This window comes from Callorhinchus milii, unplaced genomic scaffold (genome assembly GCF_018977255.1).
Source record: "Callorhinchus milii isolate IMCB2004 unplaced genomic scaffold, IMCB_Cmil_1.0 Scaffold1, whole genome shotgun sequence".
Classification (NCBI taxonomy): domain Eukaryota; kingdom Metazoa; phylum Chordata; class Chondrichthyes; order Chimaeriformes; family Callorhinchidae; genus Callorhinchus; species Callorhinchus milii.
This window is the reverse complement of record NW_024704742.1, coordinates 68,695,099-68,713,685: the sequence shown is the minus strand read 5'-3', so window position 1 is coordinate 68,713,685 and position 18,587 is coordinate 68,695,099. Positions and strand designations below refer to the sequence as shown.

Sequence of the window (18,587 nt, the reverse complement as noted above, 5' to 3'; positions counted from 1 at the left end):
TCATGCCTGAGCCGACTCTTTGAAATAGCTACCCAACTAGTCCCACTACCCTGCTCTCACCCCATAGCCCTGCACATTTTTCCTTTTCAAGTAGATATTCAATTCCCTTTTGAAAGCTACTATAGAATCTGCTTCCACCAACCTTCTCATTCCAAGTGCATTCCAGTGAATATATAACTACAGAGAAAAACTCATATCGACCTGTCCAATCCTTCTTGATAGCTGTGCTCACTCAACCCACATGTCCACTTATATTACCCACTTGAAGAAAAACAATTGCATTTTTATAGCGTGTTATAACTTCAAAAGGACTCAAAATTCTTCACAATAATTGCTGTCCAGTGCAGCAACTGTTTTTGTCGGTTTAAGTGTCAACTACTCTAAACATAGATTCCTACAAACAGATAGGCCCATTAAGCTGCAGGATTGTTCACTAGGACATTGGGAGAAATTCTCTCTTCTTTCAATTACTAGCATGAGATCTTTAATGTCCATCTCAGAAAGACATTGTTAAGTCCTTGTAAAGTGCTCTGAGATATTCCCCTATGTGAAGGATGCAATATAAATGCAACTTGTTGTTGATCAAATAAACAGACAGTACCTTGGTTAAATATGTCTCCTTCAAGGCACATCTCTAGACCCTCTTCTTCAACCGCGTCTACGGGCACCCTCCTATCTCCACCCTGCTTGCTTTCCACCCCTCCTGATCCCAATCCCCAACTTGGGTCCAAACCCTTGACTCTCCATCGCTTTGGGACGTCCTTCCGGCATCAAGGACGCTGTATAAATGTAATTTGTTGTTGTTGTTCTTTTTGACAGTCTAGGGTTTTGAACGTACAACCAAATGCTAGAATGCCACCAACTGAGTCATGGACACACTTTATGGTAGTTCCATACTAGAGTCATCCTGATGACAGAGAGAGACACAGGGAGATTAAGATTTACCTGCCTTCTCTTATCCTTATTTAATCTGTTTACCCAGCAGTAAATCGGAACCCGGTTGTTAGTTGATTGGCAGATAGCTTTCTGGGGGTAATAATCCCTCTCAAAAAAATCATTGGTCACTCAATCCACGACTGTTGGTGAGACACTGCTGTAGGCCATTGGCTGTCGCGTTTCTTCCATAAAATACCCAGTCACTCCATTTTACAACGTATTTGTGTTCATCCTCTTACATATTGTGGTTAAAGTGGTTGTGAAGCGCTTTGAGATGCTTCAACGACGTGATAAGGTACTATATCAAATTCAAGGATTATTATTATAGTCTGTTTAGCCTTATTCTCTGAGCCTCCAAGTTGCAAAGTGTCGCTCCTCTCAGTGAGTGTGAGCAAAGATCATTACATCAGACTATTTCTAAGTGGAAGGAATTGGGTTGCTGTGTTAAGTGACAAAAAATAATGGTTAAATTTATTCTCTTTGACAAAGAGCTAAGTGCAGAGCATGCTGTTAATTAAAGAGTAACGATGGAGATTAGTTATACTTATTTCCAACAGTTCTTTTTTATTGGCTTTTAAACTTTGATTGAAACAGAAATGTTGACTGTTATCTCATGCGGTTCATCCTTTTACATTTAACCATATTTGGGAAGGTCAAAAGGCCTGTTATTATTAACAATAATAATACTTTTTTTGTCAATTGGCAGAATGCTCTCCAGGGATAATAATGCCTCAAAAAATTACAGAATATACAGTAAAGTGAATTGGTTGTATATTTTGTGGGTGAAACGCAGGAGCCAATTGCGCATAGAAGTTTCCCACAAACAGTCTTGCATTGAGTGACCAAATTCTTCTTATTACTTTTTTNAAGGGATTATTATCCCCAGAATGCGATCTGCCAATCGACTAACAACCGTGTTCCTACTTACTGCTAGGTAAATAGAGGCATGTGGAGTAAAGAAACTTGACTGAGGTTTTCCCCTGCCCTGGAATCAAACCCGGGTCCTCTCGCTTGCAAGTCGAGTGCTCTAACCAATACACTGCAGGACTCCACATATGGTTTCATTGGAGGAGCAAATACCAGCACGAATATAATGGGCCCTACTATGTCGTGGCTTTCTATGGTTCTACATTCTATCAACCTATGTATTATCTTCTGACACTAAAGCATGATTGCAACAAATGTGAGCAAGGAAGTTGGAGGAGATTAAATTGTGCATGTCAAAAATGATATAGTGAATCTAGATTGAGATGGATAAAGAGGTCTTGTGGCTACACTGCATTAGGTCATAAACTCATATGTTTTTTTTCAGAATTTGATTCAGGTCATCAGATGTGTGGGTAAAAGCAGGGAGGGCTTTGGTATGTAATGCTTATAGGAGCTGAGTAGGAAGAATGCTGCTCCCTCTGTCCCTCCAAGTCCTGCAGATGAGCCAGGCTGGCTGCTCTGTCATCAGCAGTACCCTGGAGTACTGCGGACATGTCTGGCTCAGGAGCCGGACGAGAGAAGACCGGAGGGTTGACTTGGTTCTGATATTTCATTGCCAGGCATGTGACCTTGGAGCCAGTTCAGCTTCAACGTGACATGCTTGGTAATGGAATGTCAGCTTCATGGAGACCATCCTTCCCAAGCAGGGCGAAACCTTCGGCAAGTTTCCTTACTCCACATGCCTCAGTTTACCTAGCAATAAGTAGGAACCTGGTAGTTTGTCGATTGGCGGATCACTTCCGGGGGTAATACTCCCTCAAAAAAATAATAACTTGGTCACTCAATCCACAACTGTTTGTCGGACACTGCTGTGCATAATTGGCTATACAATATACAATATTCTGTGAAGAGCTTTAAGGCATCTCAACGTGATAAAGCACTATATCAAATGCAAGGATCATTATTATTATTATTCCTTCACTCTCTGGGCCTCCTGTGAGTTTGATTTATTCTACTTTCTAAGTAAAGCCTATAAAATGGAATATGTCTTGATTCACCAGTGATTTCTCGGGTTATTAAGGGGATACAGAGGGAAAAATTCAGTGGAGACAGACATCCTGGAAGAAACCCAATTTTCAAAGCAAATTCAAATTACGAGATTAGAGAATATAATGAATCAGCTTCACATCCATCAAGATCTGTAACCTTATTAATGGGACAGAAGAAATCAGAGACCCCAAATCCCCATGCTCTTATTTTCAAGGTCATCATTTCAAACTTTAAGTTTGTGTGGAATTTTGGATAAATCTTAAATCAAGGCATAACTGGGAAGGCAATTTTCCGCAGTTATTTCATGGCACGTATCATTTCAAGGGAGAGTTAATCTCCCATTTCTATAAGAGTAATTCACCCTGAGTTTTCAACTGCTATGCCCTAACCACTGCAACTCCCTCCCTTACCTCTCCTTCTCACTTCCTCTTTATCTATCTTTAAGTCCTGCCCATAAACCTATCTCTGACTGCACTGACGGTGACTTTCTCCTTCCTACCACTCCACCCTCGCTCAATATCCAACCCCATCCATAGTTGTAAAGCGCTTTGAGAATTTATCCTACTTGTAAGGCTCTTGTTACCTATAATACACTCTCAAAGATTCAGTGTTAAGACTCCAAGAAAGTTTTGTTATATAAACACCTTGTTAAGAATTTATTATTGTCTCTATCCTACCTTCCAATTTTCTCCACTGCTCTCCCAAAGGGTTAGGCTCAATAATAAATCCTTGCATTTTGAGATGGCATCTTATCACATCATTAAGATGTCTCAAAGCGATTCAAAATATATATTATAAAATGGATTGACAGTGTTTGTGGGCGAAATGTGGCAGCCAATTGCACACAGCAGTGTCCTACAAAAATTCGTGGATAGAGTGACTGCATTTCTTTTCTGGAGGGATAATTACCCCTGGAAGCGATGCATCAATTGACTAACAACCGGGTTCCTACTTACTGCTAAATAAACAGAGGTGTGTGGAGTAAGGAAACTTGCCTAATGTTTTACCCCATCATGAAATTGAACCTGGGTCCTCTTGCTTGTGAGACGAGTGCTCTAACCACTACCCTATGGGACTCTACAATGTGGACACGGATCAACAGGTTCAACTTTTGGTACCTTTAACCGAATGGGCCTTTAACATGCACTGAGTTCGGCGAGTGTTCAAAAGCCTATCTGACTATGAGATTTATCCTATCGTGACTTGAAGCCTAAATAATAATAATAATATTTGGATTTTATATAGCACTTTTCATGCCAAGTGGACATGTCAAATACCTTCACAGAATATACTGTGTTCCTTTAGGTCCTCATCTATATGCTCACTCTTGACGATGTAAACAGCAGACACGGGGTAAAACTTCCACATGTACGAGGACGACACACAAAACTACTTTGCCTCCCCCAGTTTCCTGCCTCAGTCCCTCCACTTCACTCCCTCTTTATCTATCTTTAAATCCCACTTGAAGACTTATCTCTTTGACTGTGCATATTGTCAACTTTCCCTCCCCCTTGCTCAGTGTCCAACCCCCAAACTGTGTAGCGCACTGAAATACTATCCTGCATGAAGAGAGTGAATAAATGCAAGTTTTTATAGTTGTAGAGACAAGTAGGAGGAATAGCAGAACAAGATCACAAACTGGGACTTGGAGAGAGTGCTTCTGAAAGCATGAAGAGAAACCCACTTGTCAGCTAAGTCTTTAAACAAATCCTATTTTCAAAGACGTCAGCATTTGAATAATTTAGAATTTAAATTCAAGATCGTGCAGAATTGTGCAAAATTCCTAAGTCTCAATTTAGAATAATAATAATAAAAATCTTTGCATTTGATAAGCGCCTTATCACCTCTTCGAGATGTCTCAAAGTGCTTCACAAAATATACTGTAAAATGAATTCACTGTATATTTTGTGGGTGAAATGCGGCAGCCAATAGTGCACAGCATTGTTCCCACAAACAGTCATGGATTGAGTGAACACATTATTATTATTTTTTAATTTTTCTGTTTTTGAAGGGATTATTATCCTCAGAAAGTGATCCGCCAATCGACTAGCCCTCACTGACCCCTCTTCCCCTCTCACCCTCCTCCACAACACCCTCTCCTCCACACTCGACACTCTTGCCCCCATCACCTCCCGTACTGTCTCTTACTCTCGCTCCTCCCCCTGGTTCACCACCCACCTCCGCTCACTGAAGAGCCAGGTGCGGGCCGCTGAACGCACCTGCCTCAAATCTGGCCTAACGGTCCACCAACAAATCTGGCTGGACCTTCTCAAAATCTACCGCTCCACTCTAGCCTCGGCCAAGTTGTCCTTCTACTCCAGGATAATCCTGGAGGCGAAGAACAACCCCAGGCTTCTGTTTTCTACCATATCCCGACTCCTCCATCCCCCCCCACCACGCCGCCAACCTTCACTGTGAGGAGATGCTGGATTTCCTTGAATCCAAAATCAAGGGAATCCGCTCCTTAGTCACTTCCCCTCCAACCTCCACCCACCCCCCACCCCCTCCCTCCCACACTCCGACTCCTACCCATCCTCCCCTACACACCTTCATACCCGTTTCCCCACCCTCTGTCACCAAACTCATCCTATCCCTGAAACCCACCACCTGCTCCCTTGATCCCATCCCCACTCCACTCCTTATCTCTCAGCTCCACCTCCTTGCCCCACATATCACAGACATCGTCAACCTGTCCCTCTCCTCTGGCTCTGTTCCCATTCCCCTAAACACTGCCACCATCACTCCCACTTTGAAAAAACCTCCCTTGATGCGTTATCAAGCTACCGGCTATCAAGCTATCAAGCTACCGGCCCATCTCCAACCTCCCCTTCCTGTCCAAGGTCCTCGAAAGAGTTGTCGCCTCCCAGCTGCGCTCTTTCCTCTCCACCCATTCATTATTCGAACCCCTTCAGTCGGGTTTCCGTGCTGCCCACAGCACAGAAACTGCCCTGGTCAAGGTCACCAATGACATCCTGACCATCTGCGACCAGGGCTCCCTCTGCCTCCTCGTCCTCCTCGACCTATCGGCAGCATTCGATACGGTCGACCACGCTATCCTCCTCCACCGCTTGTCCTCCCACCTCAACCTTCAAGGCCCTGTCCTTGAGTGGTTTAGGTCGTACTTCTCCCACCGTCTTCATTTTGTTTCCACAAATGGTTTTTCCTCCGGCCCCCGCACTGTCTCGTGTGGTGACCCTCAGGGCTCTGTCCTCGGTCCCCTCCTCTTCACCCTCTATATGCTCCCCCTTGGTGACATCATCCGCAGACATGGGGTTAACTTCCACATGTATGCGGATGACACCCAACTCTACCTTTCCTCCTCTACCCTCAACTCCACGACCACCGATGTCCTGACAGCTGCCTGTCCGACATCGAGTCCTGGACGAGAGACAACTTTCTTCAGCTCAACGTGCGCAAAACTGAGGCCCTCCTGATTGGCTCACGTCAGCGCCTCCGCACCTCAGGCGCTGACAGCATCAGCATCCAAGGCTGCACTCTCCACCTCTCAAAGCCAGTCAGGAACCTCGGGTTCTGTTCGACCCTGAGCTGTCCTTTCTCCCTCATATCCGCGCCACAACTGGCACCGCCTTCCATCACCTCCGGAATGTCGCCAGACTACGGCACTACCTCACCCCTCACGCTGCTGAAACTCTGGTCCACGCCTTTATCACCTCTCTGCAGCTCGTGTACTGTCCCGCACCAGGCTTCGGGACCACATCACTCCCACCCTCGCTCGCCTCCACTGGCTCCCCATCCCCCAGAGGATCGAATTCAAGATCCTCATCCTCACCTACAAGGCCATTCACGGCCTTGCTCCCTCCTACCTCTCTGACCTACTATCCCCCTACCTACCTGCCCGTACCCTCCGTTCCTCTGGCTCCGGTCTGCTCCACATCCCCCGCCCCAACCGCCCTACCATCGGTGGCCGGGCCTTCAGCCTCTCAGCCCCGAGGCTCTGGAACTCTATCCCCCAGTGCCTTCGCCGCCTCCTCCCTTTCCTCCTTCAAGGCCGGTCTCAAGACCTTTCTCTTTGACCGTGCCTTCAGCTCCCCTCTCGACTCTCTACCCCCTCCTCCCTCCCTCCCTTCCCTCCCCTCACCCTGACCATTTCCCCCCTGCTCGGGTCCTGACCCAACTGTACAGCGCCTTGGGATGTCCTCCCGACGTGAAAGGCGCTCTATAAATGGAATCTTGTTGTTGTTGTTGTTGCAGCAGTCAGGTTCCTACTTAGTGCGAGGTGAACATAGGCGTCTGGAGTAAGGAACCTTGCCTAAGGTTTCACACCGGCCATTGATGTGTGTAACATGGGTTGATGCTTTGTCTACAAATACATAGTCACTACATTTTACAGTAAATCTTATGAAGCGCTTTGAGATGCCCTCCTGATGTGAAAGGCCCTGTACCAAATGCAAGGATTATTTATTTAAAAATTGTAATCGGGGGGAAGTTACCTTTTGTTGAACTGGATGGATTCCATGGTCTAAGTTCAACGGTTTCTCATGTTGAGTCATTTATATTTCAGTGAAAAAAAACTGCAAAAATGTATGCAACACTGATGTAAAATAGTAATACGGTACCCAGTGAATATGTGGTCGAACCTCGGATTACTTGCTGAGCTGATGTGATCAACATCTTCTTTTATCTTAGCTAAACAGGATTTAGATAATATGCTTTCTTAATGATTATGTTGTGTTCATGTCTAATCTAACCTACCCTTCCCCTCCCTTGCCTTTATGATCTGCTTTGGCTCATGGCTTACACTTTAGGGATATTTTTACCATTGTTGAGTTGTAAAATGCTTCAGATTTAATCCAAGTTCCCAAGCAGTTGCTCTTCCTACGAAAATTGCTACTTTATCAGCTGAAGATGAGGATATTCTCTCCAACTCCTGTACCTCAAACAATGTGTCGCTAAAATTGTGATGTTTAATTTTGTTTAGATCTGTTAATGTGTAGCAACAACTTGCATTCATAACATTATGTCGTCCTGGAGGATCCAGGTTCGATTATTGGGCAGGGAAAAATGTTAGGCAAGCTTCCTTACGCCTCACAGCTGTTTACCTACAACAACAACAACAAAAAATTACATTTGTGTAACAACTTTCACGTCAGGTGGACGTCCCAAGGCGCTGTTCAGTTAGGGATTTGGACCTGAGCAGGGTGTTGGGATCAGGAGTGGTGGAGGGCAGGGAGGGTAGGGGTAGGTGGGTGGCCAACAGCGCGGCAAAGAGACTTTGGGATGGAGTTCCAAAGGATGAGGGCAGAGAGGTTGAAGGGGCAACCAACGATGGTGGGGCAAGCCGGGCAGGGAATGTGGAGCAGGCCTGCTGAGCGGAGGAAGTGGACAGATTGATATGGCATTAGTAGGTCACAGAGGTAGGAAGGAGCAAGGCAGTGGCGGGCTTTGAAGGCAAGCTGTAAATAGGAACCCGACCGTTCGTAATTTGGGATATCGCTTTGCGGGGTTAATAATCTCGAAAAAAATTGGTCACTCAACTCACAACTGTTTGTGGGACACTGCTATGCACAATTGGCTGCCACGTTTCACTTCACTTTACAGTATATTCTGTATTTCAATTATATTTTAATTCACTTTACAGTATATTCTGTGAAGCGCTTTGAGACATTTGAGACATTTCAACAACATGACAAGGCATTATATCAAATATAAGGATTATTATGGAGAAAAACAGGGAAGCTTTGCTTCAGTTATTGAACTCGGTAATGATGCTGGGAGCGTTTGGATCAAAATTAAACATGCTCCTAAGTTTTCCCGAGACACAGTTCGAACCTTCCTTCTTTTTAATCAAGAATTGAGCTCAATTTTCTTTATAATTATTGTTCTCTTCTTTTCATATAGATGTTCAAGAGAAATAAATAATAATAATCCTTGTATTTGATATAGCGCTTTTCCCGACTTGTAGACGTCTCAAAGCGCTTCACAGAATATACTGTGAAGTGAATTGACTGTATATTTGTGGGCAAAATGCGGCAGCCAATTGCGCACAGCAGTGTCCCACAAACAGTCGTGGATTGCGTGACCAAATTATTATTTTATTTATTTATTTTCTTGAGGGATTATTATCAGGCGTGTGGACTAAGGAAACTTGCCCAAGGTTTCGCCCTGCCGGTAATCGAACCCAGGTCTCTCGCTTTCGAGGCGAGCGCTCTAACCACTGAACTACAGGACTCCACTAAATCCAATTACACTCCATTTACATAAAAACAGAATGTTTCTGCACTCTAAAGGAATGTAACAAAATGTCTAAATCCTGACAATTTGAATTAAATGAATCTTATGTTTGTTTCTAAGATGCATCTCCCTTGAGCTTTGGAGTGTTGGATTTGAACAGAGTGGGAGACGAAAACTGTACCTTGAAAGAATATAATATGTTCTATGATCTTCTAGTATAGATGCCAGTTCTTCACAGCGGGCACATCTGTTTGCCAAGGTCTCTCGCATGAGGACCTGGATTAAGCAACTGGTGCTGAGAAAGCCTGGTACGCAGCATTGGACTTGGACCTCAAGAACATCAAAGTGGCTCACAAGCTGTACTGTAAAGGTCCTCCCATCATCACTGAAGGCAGATATCCGTCAGCTCTTGCCAACCTGCGCCTAATACTTCCCAGAATTAGGTAAGCAGGATGTGTCCCTCCAGGGAGAGAGCGCATTCCATCCAACAATCTATCTCCGGGATTTCCATGTGTAGGTGGGATGCATGGAATTCTCAGTTTGATTTGGATACTGTTAAACATGGGGATGGGTTTCTGCATGTGTCAGACATCTGGCTGTCCAAAACAAAAGCCCATACTAAGTGGAATAATGTCTTCAATTTAATTAATATTCACGGCAAATTTCACAAGCAAAGCTTAATTATGAGACCCTAAAACAAGACTTTGGTTAATCCACTGTTGGTCCGCATGCAGTTCTCGGCACACTGTTATTGAGAGGACGTCAAAGCTAATAGAAAGAGTACAGAGTAGGTTCACATGGATTAATATGAAAGATGTTGCAGTAAAATTCCGTTCTACGACTGTTTGTGGGACACTGCTGCGTGCAATTGGCTGCCGCGTTCGCCCACAAATACAACAACAACAACAACAAGATTCCATTTATTGAACGCCTTTCACGTCGGGAGGACGTCCCAAGGCGCTGTACAGTTGGGTCAGGACCCGAGCAGGGGGGAAATGGTCAGGGTGAGGGGAGGGGAGGGAGGGAGCGAGGAGGGGGGAAATGGTCAGGGTGAGGGGAGGGAAGGGAGGGAGGGAGGAGGGGGTAGAGAGTTGAGAGGGGAGCTGAAGGCACGGTCAAAGAGAAAGGTCTTGAGACCGGCCTTGAAGGAGGAAAGGGAGGAGGCGGCGAAGGCACTGGGGGATAGAGTTCCAGAGCCTCGGGGCTGAGAGGCTGAAGGCCCGACCACCAATGGTAGGGCGGTTGGGGCGGGGGATGTGGAGCAGACCGGAGCCAGAGGAACGGAGGGTAGGGCAGGTAGGTAGGGGGATAGTAGGTCAGAGAGGTAGGTGAGGATGAGGATCTTGAATATACAGTCAATTCACTTTACAGCATATTCTGTGAAGCGCTTTGGGATGTCTAGAAGACGTGAAAAGCGCTATATCAAATGCAAGGATTATTATTATTATTATTATAAAGTGGCCCCTCATAAGGCTGTTTTGCTTATAAGTCCTGTGTCCTGTGGTTTGACACACTGCTGGTTTGATGTGCAGACTGGCTGGCTTCCCTTGTCTAACAAATAAGGTCATAAGATCACTGCCGACGTCACTTCCTGTGTAGGTGTCCAGTGATGTTACATGTCCTGTGATAGGTGACGTCACGACACAAATGTACTCTCCAGTGATCAGCCCCAATATAGCACAGGTTGGGATTTTATGAGCCAAATGACCCTCCTGTGTGCTACAAATACCATAGAGGGAATGGTCATTACCATACGCAGTGTCCAGCAGATTAAGCATCACTTCTCCCCTCTCCTGGTGATAATTAAGGAAGGAATTGCCTTTAGAAATACCACAATTTTGACCTGTTTAATTTTATGTCAACCTCATTCTGTGAAGCGCTTTGAGGCATTTCTTCAATGTGAAAAGTACTGTACGGTTCTGAGCTGTTGTGGTGTGTGGCTGTCAAACAAATGAAAAGATTTGCAGCAAAACAGTTTTCAAGCGTGACGATGACCCTTTTCATTTATTCGGATCCAAGGTTACACCGTATTTCTGCAGGAGCTGAGGAGCTGATCATTAAATGGTGTCATTATCACAAAATTACGGGAAACATCGGTTTTAGTTTCATTAACGGGCAGATTATTCTGAGAGCAGTGTTGGAGCAATTGCTATACGGGAGTGAATCGAAAAGGCACTCATCTTATCAATGGGTTCAAGTGACGTTATAAACAGTGAGGTTGCCAGATGTTCAAATCCATCAGTATGACTACAGCTTTTATTTTGTTTTGCCAACAAAATATACAGTCAAATACTTTTACAATGTGAAGCGCTTTGAGATGTCTCAACAACATGATAAAGCGCTACATCAAATGCAAGGATTATTATTATTATTATTACAACATTGGGGTTACTTGTCTGTCGCCTTTACAGAGTAAAAAAAATAATCCTTGCATTTGATATACCGCCTTATCATGTCTTCGAGATGTCTCAAAACACTTCACAGGATATACTGTAAAGTGAATTGACTGTATATATTGTGGGCAAGGTGAAATGGTATAATGTCTTTTCACTTTGCCTGGTGCATTCAAACTGCCATGGAGCCCTCTGCCACTGTACATATCTGCTCAATTGAAGAAAGCAAATTTAATTTAATTTCAAGTGAACATGCTTGAAATTGATATCTTGGTCTGCTCAATAGGTTGAGCCCTATACTTGGGGGCCCAAAGGTTCTTGGTTTGAACGGTTCAATCAACAACAACAAGATTACATTTGTATAGCGACTTTCACGTCGGGAGGACATCCCAAGGCCCTGGACAGAGTACAGCATTTCAAACTCTTTCAGACTACAGGTATCAAACTCTTCACCCTTTCCTGGGCAATGAAATGAGTACAGTACTTCTCAAAAGTCCTCTTTAGCAGGGAGATAAGAGTGGATAAGTGATTGTCTGGCACATCAGTGAGACCTGGAGGTCTTGACATGTTCACAACTCAAAGCCCTAATGGGTGGGGGTGTTGGGATTCTAGCTTTCAAAGTATTGTGAGATTTTATCAGAGCTTTGTATGAAAAAACTGCTCACTAAGTAATATGTGATCTCAAGATGCCTCGAGAGGTTCAGATGAAATATCTTGATATCTTGCAATAATCCTTGCATTTGCATTTTGATAATGCATTTGCAATGCATTTTAACCCATTTGATCTCATCCTTTCAGAACACTCACTCTACCATTATCTTAAAATTAGAGCTTGGCCATTTAGAAGTGAAATCAGGAAACATTTTTCCACATAAAGGATAGTGGAAATCTGGAACACTCTCCCCAAAAGGCTATGGATGATGTATCCATTCACATTTATATGATTGAGGTCGATAGATTTTTGTTAGGTAAAGGTATCAAGGGATATAAAGCAAAGGTGGGTAATTGGAGTTGAGGGACAGATTAGCCATGATTTTATAGAATGGTGGAACAGGCTCTAGGGGCTGAATGGTCTACTCCTGTTCCTATGCTCCCATGTGTCAGACATCCAAATGACTAAAAACAATTATGATCTTAAGGTGCTTTTGCCAATGAACATCTATTGTAATCTTGTGACAAGGTAAGCAGCACACAATCCAATAAGTTCTTTCACAGCAGAAATGTTTCTTTTTATGCATTCTTCGTAGAACACTGGTGACAGAATTATAATTTTCTCTCTTCTTCAACAAAAAACAAGTTTGCAAATGACTTTCTTACATAGACAGTGCTCTCTTAATTAGGATTCTCTGTCACACAATTCCCTGCAGATTCTTAATTGGACCAGAGGATTGCTCAGAAATGTAAAAATGGTCTCCATGCATGTAGCTTTGAACTTGTCATTTGTTAAACAGCAGCAATAACAGAAATCAGGAGATACATTGTGCGGAAGAGGGGTTCTGCTCCATAAATCTGCTCAAATGTGCTATCTGAATATTCATTCAGTATGAATAAGAGCTAATCAGGTATGTGATGAACTCGCGATGAACCTGGTTTTGAGCACTGAAATCAGATCATAAATGCAAATCTCACTTATCTTCATGGTATATTACTTTACAAATGACAACACTGCAACCTTTATAATGGAGTCCCGTAGCGTAGTGATTAGCATGCTCGCCTCGCAAGCGAGAGGACCCAGGTTTGTTTTCCGGGTGGGGCAAACCTTAGACAAATTTCCTTACTCCACACGCCCGATTAGGCAGATGTTAAAGATCAGTTTAATGCCTCTGACATTGAAAAGCGTGGCACCTCTGACAATGCATGACATCCCTAGCACTGCATTAGAGTATCAGCATTAGACTATATGAGTTCCAAGTTCTGAGGCATAAACCCACATTCTTCTGACTCAGAGGCAAGAGTGCTACCAATTGATCCAGGCTGATACACGCAATACGTACATTGTTAGGAAACAGTGCAAAACTGATGCCTCCTCACCCAGTTTCCGTAAAAAGAAAACCACAAGTACATGAGGCCAACTGGGGAAAATTATGGGAAAAACTTCTCCTAAGCTGCCACATTGGACATCAAGAAGCCAGGAATCCAACCTTGGTTTCCTTATAAAAGGAATCTTTTTCAAAGTCATTGCACATTAGACCCCAGAACTCTAGTTTTTAATAAACGCTGACTTTGAAAGAGATACTTTTGAGCCATTTGGGGCACACTCTGGGGTCCCCAAGCCTTGGCTCTTGCCAACCTGAGCCTAATACATTCCAGAATTAGGTAAGCAGGATGTGCCCCTCCAGGGAGAGAGTGCGCAGTCCATTCCAACAATCCTATCTCTGCAATTTCCATGTGTAGGTGCATGGAATTCTCAGTTTGGTTCGGATACCCTTAAGCATGGTGATGGGTTGCCGCATGAGTCAGACAATCGGCTGACTTAAAAAAAAAGATTTGTGCACTGAAATGTCTGAATAAACTGGACAGCTGAAAAACTTACCCTTATCATCAGCACTGCTTTCCTGATGTCACGCACGCCGTCGTAAACTAAACGAGAAGCATCAATGAACTCATTCTCCTCGAAAGCCTGTGGCGGGTTGGCACTGAGTGCTTCGATCGCAACTTCCACTTGTTCAGCAAAACGAGGCATAACTGGACAGGAGGAAGAAAGGTGAGGCATTAGAGGTTTATTCTCCAGTTCCCTTTCCTGCCTGAAGGTACGGCCACATAATATAAGAATCTTTATGTTTGATAGAGTGCCTACAATGTTGAAACGTCTCAAAGCACTTCACAAGGACGTGTTGTCAAATGCATTGACTTTGTAGCTCTACGTGAGACCTTGCTGTATGCAAAGTGGCTTCAAATATGGCAGCCATTTTGCACATAGGAAAATCCTGTAAACAACTACAATATCAATGAGCATTTTATCTGGAGAATTGTTGGACAAGATTGCAAGAAAGGTTTGGCTGAAGAAGAACTTTCAATCCATTTAGGAATACAGGAAAATAGAAGTAGAAGGAGGCCATTCAACTACTGAGCCTGTTCCACCAGTTTATTAGACAACTTAGTTTATTAATCAACAACTTGCATTTATATAGCATCCCTCACATAGTGTAGCATTCCAGAGCACTTGCCAGTAGCGGAGCACAATGCCGAGCCGGGGGGAGAGGAGAGGTGATCTTAACCGCGGTCGAAGAGGAAGATCTTCAAACCCCACCTGAAAATGGGGAAGGAGGGGACAAGGTGGAGAGATAGAGGGAGGGTGTTCCAGAGTTTGGGCTGAATATGGGGCCACCAATGGTGGAACGGAGGGCACGAGGGACAAGCAGAAGACCGGAGCCAGTCAAATGGAGGCAACAGGTAGTGTGTTGGGGAGTAAGCAGATCAGAGAAGTAGGAGGTGCCTGGGTATGAAGGGATTTGTAGACGATTGTGAGGATCTCAAAATCAATTCGTTCGGTGATAGGGAGCCAGTGGAGGTTGTCTAGAGCTGGTATGATGGGGATACAGTCTCCCCCAGACTTCCTGACTTGTTAGATCACCTCTCTGTGTGAAGAACTGTTTCCCATAATCAAAAATCCATTGACAGCCTGAGTGTACAGACAGACCATCTTTTTAAAATGTAAGATTGGGCCGAATTTTGGAAAAATCGTAAATTCACTTTTAATTTGAGAGACCTGATCAATAATAGATACTCTTTGCATTTAATATAGCACCTTATCATGTTGTTAAGATGTTTCAAAGCACTTTACAGAATATTCTATAAAGTGAATTGACTATATATTTTGTGTATGAAATGTTTTAATAATTTAATAATAATAAACATAACTCTTTTTATGAGAAATTCTTGACCAAATGTTTTCTCTGAAAGCTGACCTTTTGGAGCTCTGAATTTATAACCTCTTATCCTTCTGCTTATAGTGTTTCTTAAGGTATTTATCTGGTTTTACATTCTCTTTCCAGTTAAGCATCTTATACAGCTCTATAAACTCCCCTCTAAGACACGTCTGTTCAGGGTTGTCAAGGCTTATCTTAGTTGTTCCTCACAGCTCATCCTTCTAACACTATGGATCAGAGGCCTGAAATTCCAACTAATCTAAGATGGTAAAGCTACATTATCTGAAAAATTAAGAATGCACAAAATTGTGGTAAATTCTAAAATCAGTCATAATTAGAGCACTCGCCTCACATGCAAGAAGACCTGGGTTCAATTCACGGGCAGAGCCAAACGTTTGGCAAGTTTCCTTACTCCACACACCTCTGTTTACCAAGCAGTATGTAGGAACCCGGGTATTAGTCGATCAGCAGATCGCTTATCTTGGGGAATAATCCCTTCAAAAAAAATGTGGTCACTCAATCCACAACTGTTTGTGGGACACTCCTGTGTGCAATTGGCTGCCACGTTTCGCCCACAAAATACACAGTCAATCCACTTTACAGTATATCCTGTGAAGCATTCTGAGACGTCTCGACAACATGCTAAGGCGCTGTATCAAATTCAACAATAATGATTAAGACTGGATTCAAGCACTTTTCCATTGCTCCGTGTGACCTTAAATTTCAAGACAAAATGGTTTTACAGGTTTAGAATAGATACAATTTCAAGCCTCTCAGTTTTGTTCCCTCTCTGCTGTCCAGACTTATCACATTCTCACCCCAGTGCACTGTAGATTGGACACTGACACTCAGTTTCTGCAGATGTTCTATTGAGTGAGGAAATGAAAATTGCTCTGGCACATTCATCGAACTCTCAAAGACAAGCAGGACTCTATCTGCAGCAGATGTTTTTTGAATGAGTATTGTTCGTCTGGATGATAAAAGATGTGGGTGGACACATAGGCATTTGAAAGTGAACATTAAGGTCTGAGGAAGACGGTTAATTGTTTTTTCCATTTCAAACCTCATCTAATTGCACTGGGTTCCAATTTGAGTTTGACCAAGTGAATTCTTGTGGCTATGTTTAGTTTGTTCTGACAATTAGCCTGCACTATTGAAGGCCATCACAAATGAGAGGGGTTTGGGCGTGCAAAGGGTTAATAGCAGGCAGTGGTCCCTTGCTGGGATGTCTGATTCACTTGACTGAGATTTCAATGCTTTAATAACAGCACAATAATGCCAATCTGCTGGTTATCGGTCAGTGCTCTTACTCTCAGTTAGCAATTTGTGGGTTCAAGCTCCACGTCAGGATTAGACAGCTTCATCGAGGCTGACACTCTTGTGTAGTGCTGGGGGAGCACTGCATTGTCCGAGGTGCTGTCCTCTAGCTGAAATGTCAGCCATGCTGTCAGCCACTATGCCCCTCTATCTTTGCATGAAGTAAGTTCCTCCTAAATTCTCTTTTAGATCTCCTGGTCTCTATACTATACTTGTGTCCCCTGGTTACGGATTCCCCAAAGAAAGGAACCAGCCTATTTATGTTAAAAATCAGCCTATTTATGGTTAAAAATAAAAGCGAGAGGAACCAGTTTTGATTCCCGGGTAAAGCAAAACCTTAGGCAAGTTTCCTTATTCCTTTGTTTACCTTGCAATAAGTAGAAACCCCGTTGTCAATCGATTGGCAGATCAGTTTCTGGGGATAATAATCCCTCCAAAAAAAAAATGTGCTCATTCAATCCGCTTATGGATTATAACAGTTTATGGGACACTGCTGTTTGCAATTGGAGTTTCATCCACAAAATACACAGTCAATCCACTTTACTGTATATTCTGTGAAGCGCTTTGAGACGTCTCAACTACGTGATACGGCATTATATCAAATGCAAGAAGTATTGTTATGATTATCCCTCTGTTTTTGTTGTGGGACATAGGTGTGCACTACAGTTGTTGGCACAACTTGTCCTCCTTGGAGATACGCTGCCCTCTGATATAAAAGGTTGGCTTCTTTCAATCATAATTAGACTGAGGTTCAGATTCCATGGGCTATCATACTTTTGGTTTAATGTGGGTGGATTATGAAAGCCATGAAAAAAAATTCAAGATTAGAAAAACATACAGCTTTACAAATCCTGGGCGGAAATTTGTAAAGATTTGATGTACATGTATTTGGTAATGTCAAAAATGTCAATCCCTCAGTACTTGTATAACAATGAAAATCCTTGCATTTTAATATCATGCCAATACCATCCAAATATATATATAAACAAAATGTACAGTCAATTCACTTTACAGTATAATCCTGTGAAGCGCTCTGAGACCTCTCAATGATGTGATAAGGCGCTATATCAAATGCAAGGATGATCATTATTATTATTATTAAATATCTCAAAGAGCTGAATGGACAAGTGATGATAAATATAGTAACAATAATAATAATCCTTGCATTTGATATAGCGCTTTATCACGTCTTATCACTGAGTCAGCACAGTGCGCAAATTGGCTTGTGCATTGTCTACAAATATACGTTTTACAGAAATTCTGTGAATCTTTTTTAGACATTATCAGAACTATTATATGTCAACTGCAAGGATTCTTATTAATACCTTTGCTCGAGGTGAGAATGTTACCAACTGAACCAAGCAGACACCTTTCAGCAATGATTTTGTCCTTTCACCTCAAATGTAAGTCTATCCCCCTCTTCCCGAGTTTATTTTGCTAACTAAGCCTGCTGCACAATAAACCAGTTGAGATCCATTACACCCAATGAACGGTGCGTAGTTAACCTTGTCAAGTGACACATCATTCCATCCATTATCCGCATCTGGTTAGTTGACTCCAAGCACTTTGACGTGGTAAAGGCAGCATTGAATCTCTGCTTGAATCCAAGGGCTTTTACAGAAAATGAGGAGTGTGAAAAGATGATAAAGATTTTAAACTCATGCTGTACATTTCATTCTTGATTGTTGCCTTAATTCTAACTTTGACATTCTGATGTTTTCAAGGAAGATATTCATCTGCTCGCACATTGACACTTTTACGATCAAAGACTCACTTAAAGAGGAAAGTCAATTCTACAGGGAGCACTTCTCATTCAAAGCAGCCTCACTAGATAAGGAGAAGAAAATAACACTGCATGAGGAGGAACCCTGGATTTATACAACTGCAGTACTCTCTCCAGTGC

General features: G+C 43.1%; 1 protein-coding gene and 1 non-coding gene across 2 annotated transcripts in view; both read right to left on the bottom strand.

The window, feature by feature from the left end:
• The window catches only part of ctnna2 (catenin (cadherin-associated protein), alpha 2), a 140,845-nt gene that overhangs the window by 93,241 nt on the left and 29,017 nt on the right, over positions 1-18,587 (bottom strand). The window contains exon 4 of the mRNA XM_042343656.1: positions 14,032-14,183. Within this exon, the coding sequence (XP_042199590.1) occupies positions 14,032-14,183 (152 nt within the window). The remainder of the gene's footprint in view (positions 1-14,031; positions 14,184-18,587) is intronic.
• On the bottom strand, positions 9,032-9,103 carry trnas-cga. Its single transcript has one exon. It is a non-coding gene; the product is annotated as a tRNA-Ser (tRNA).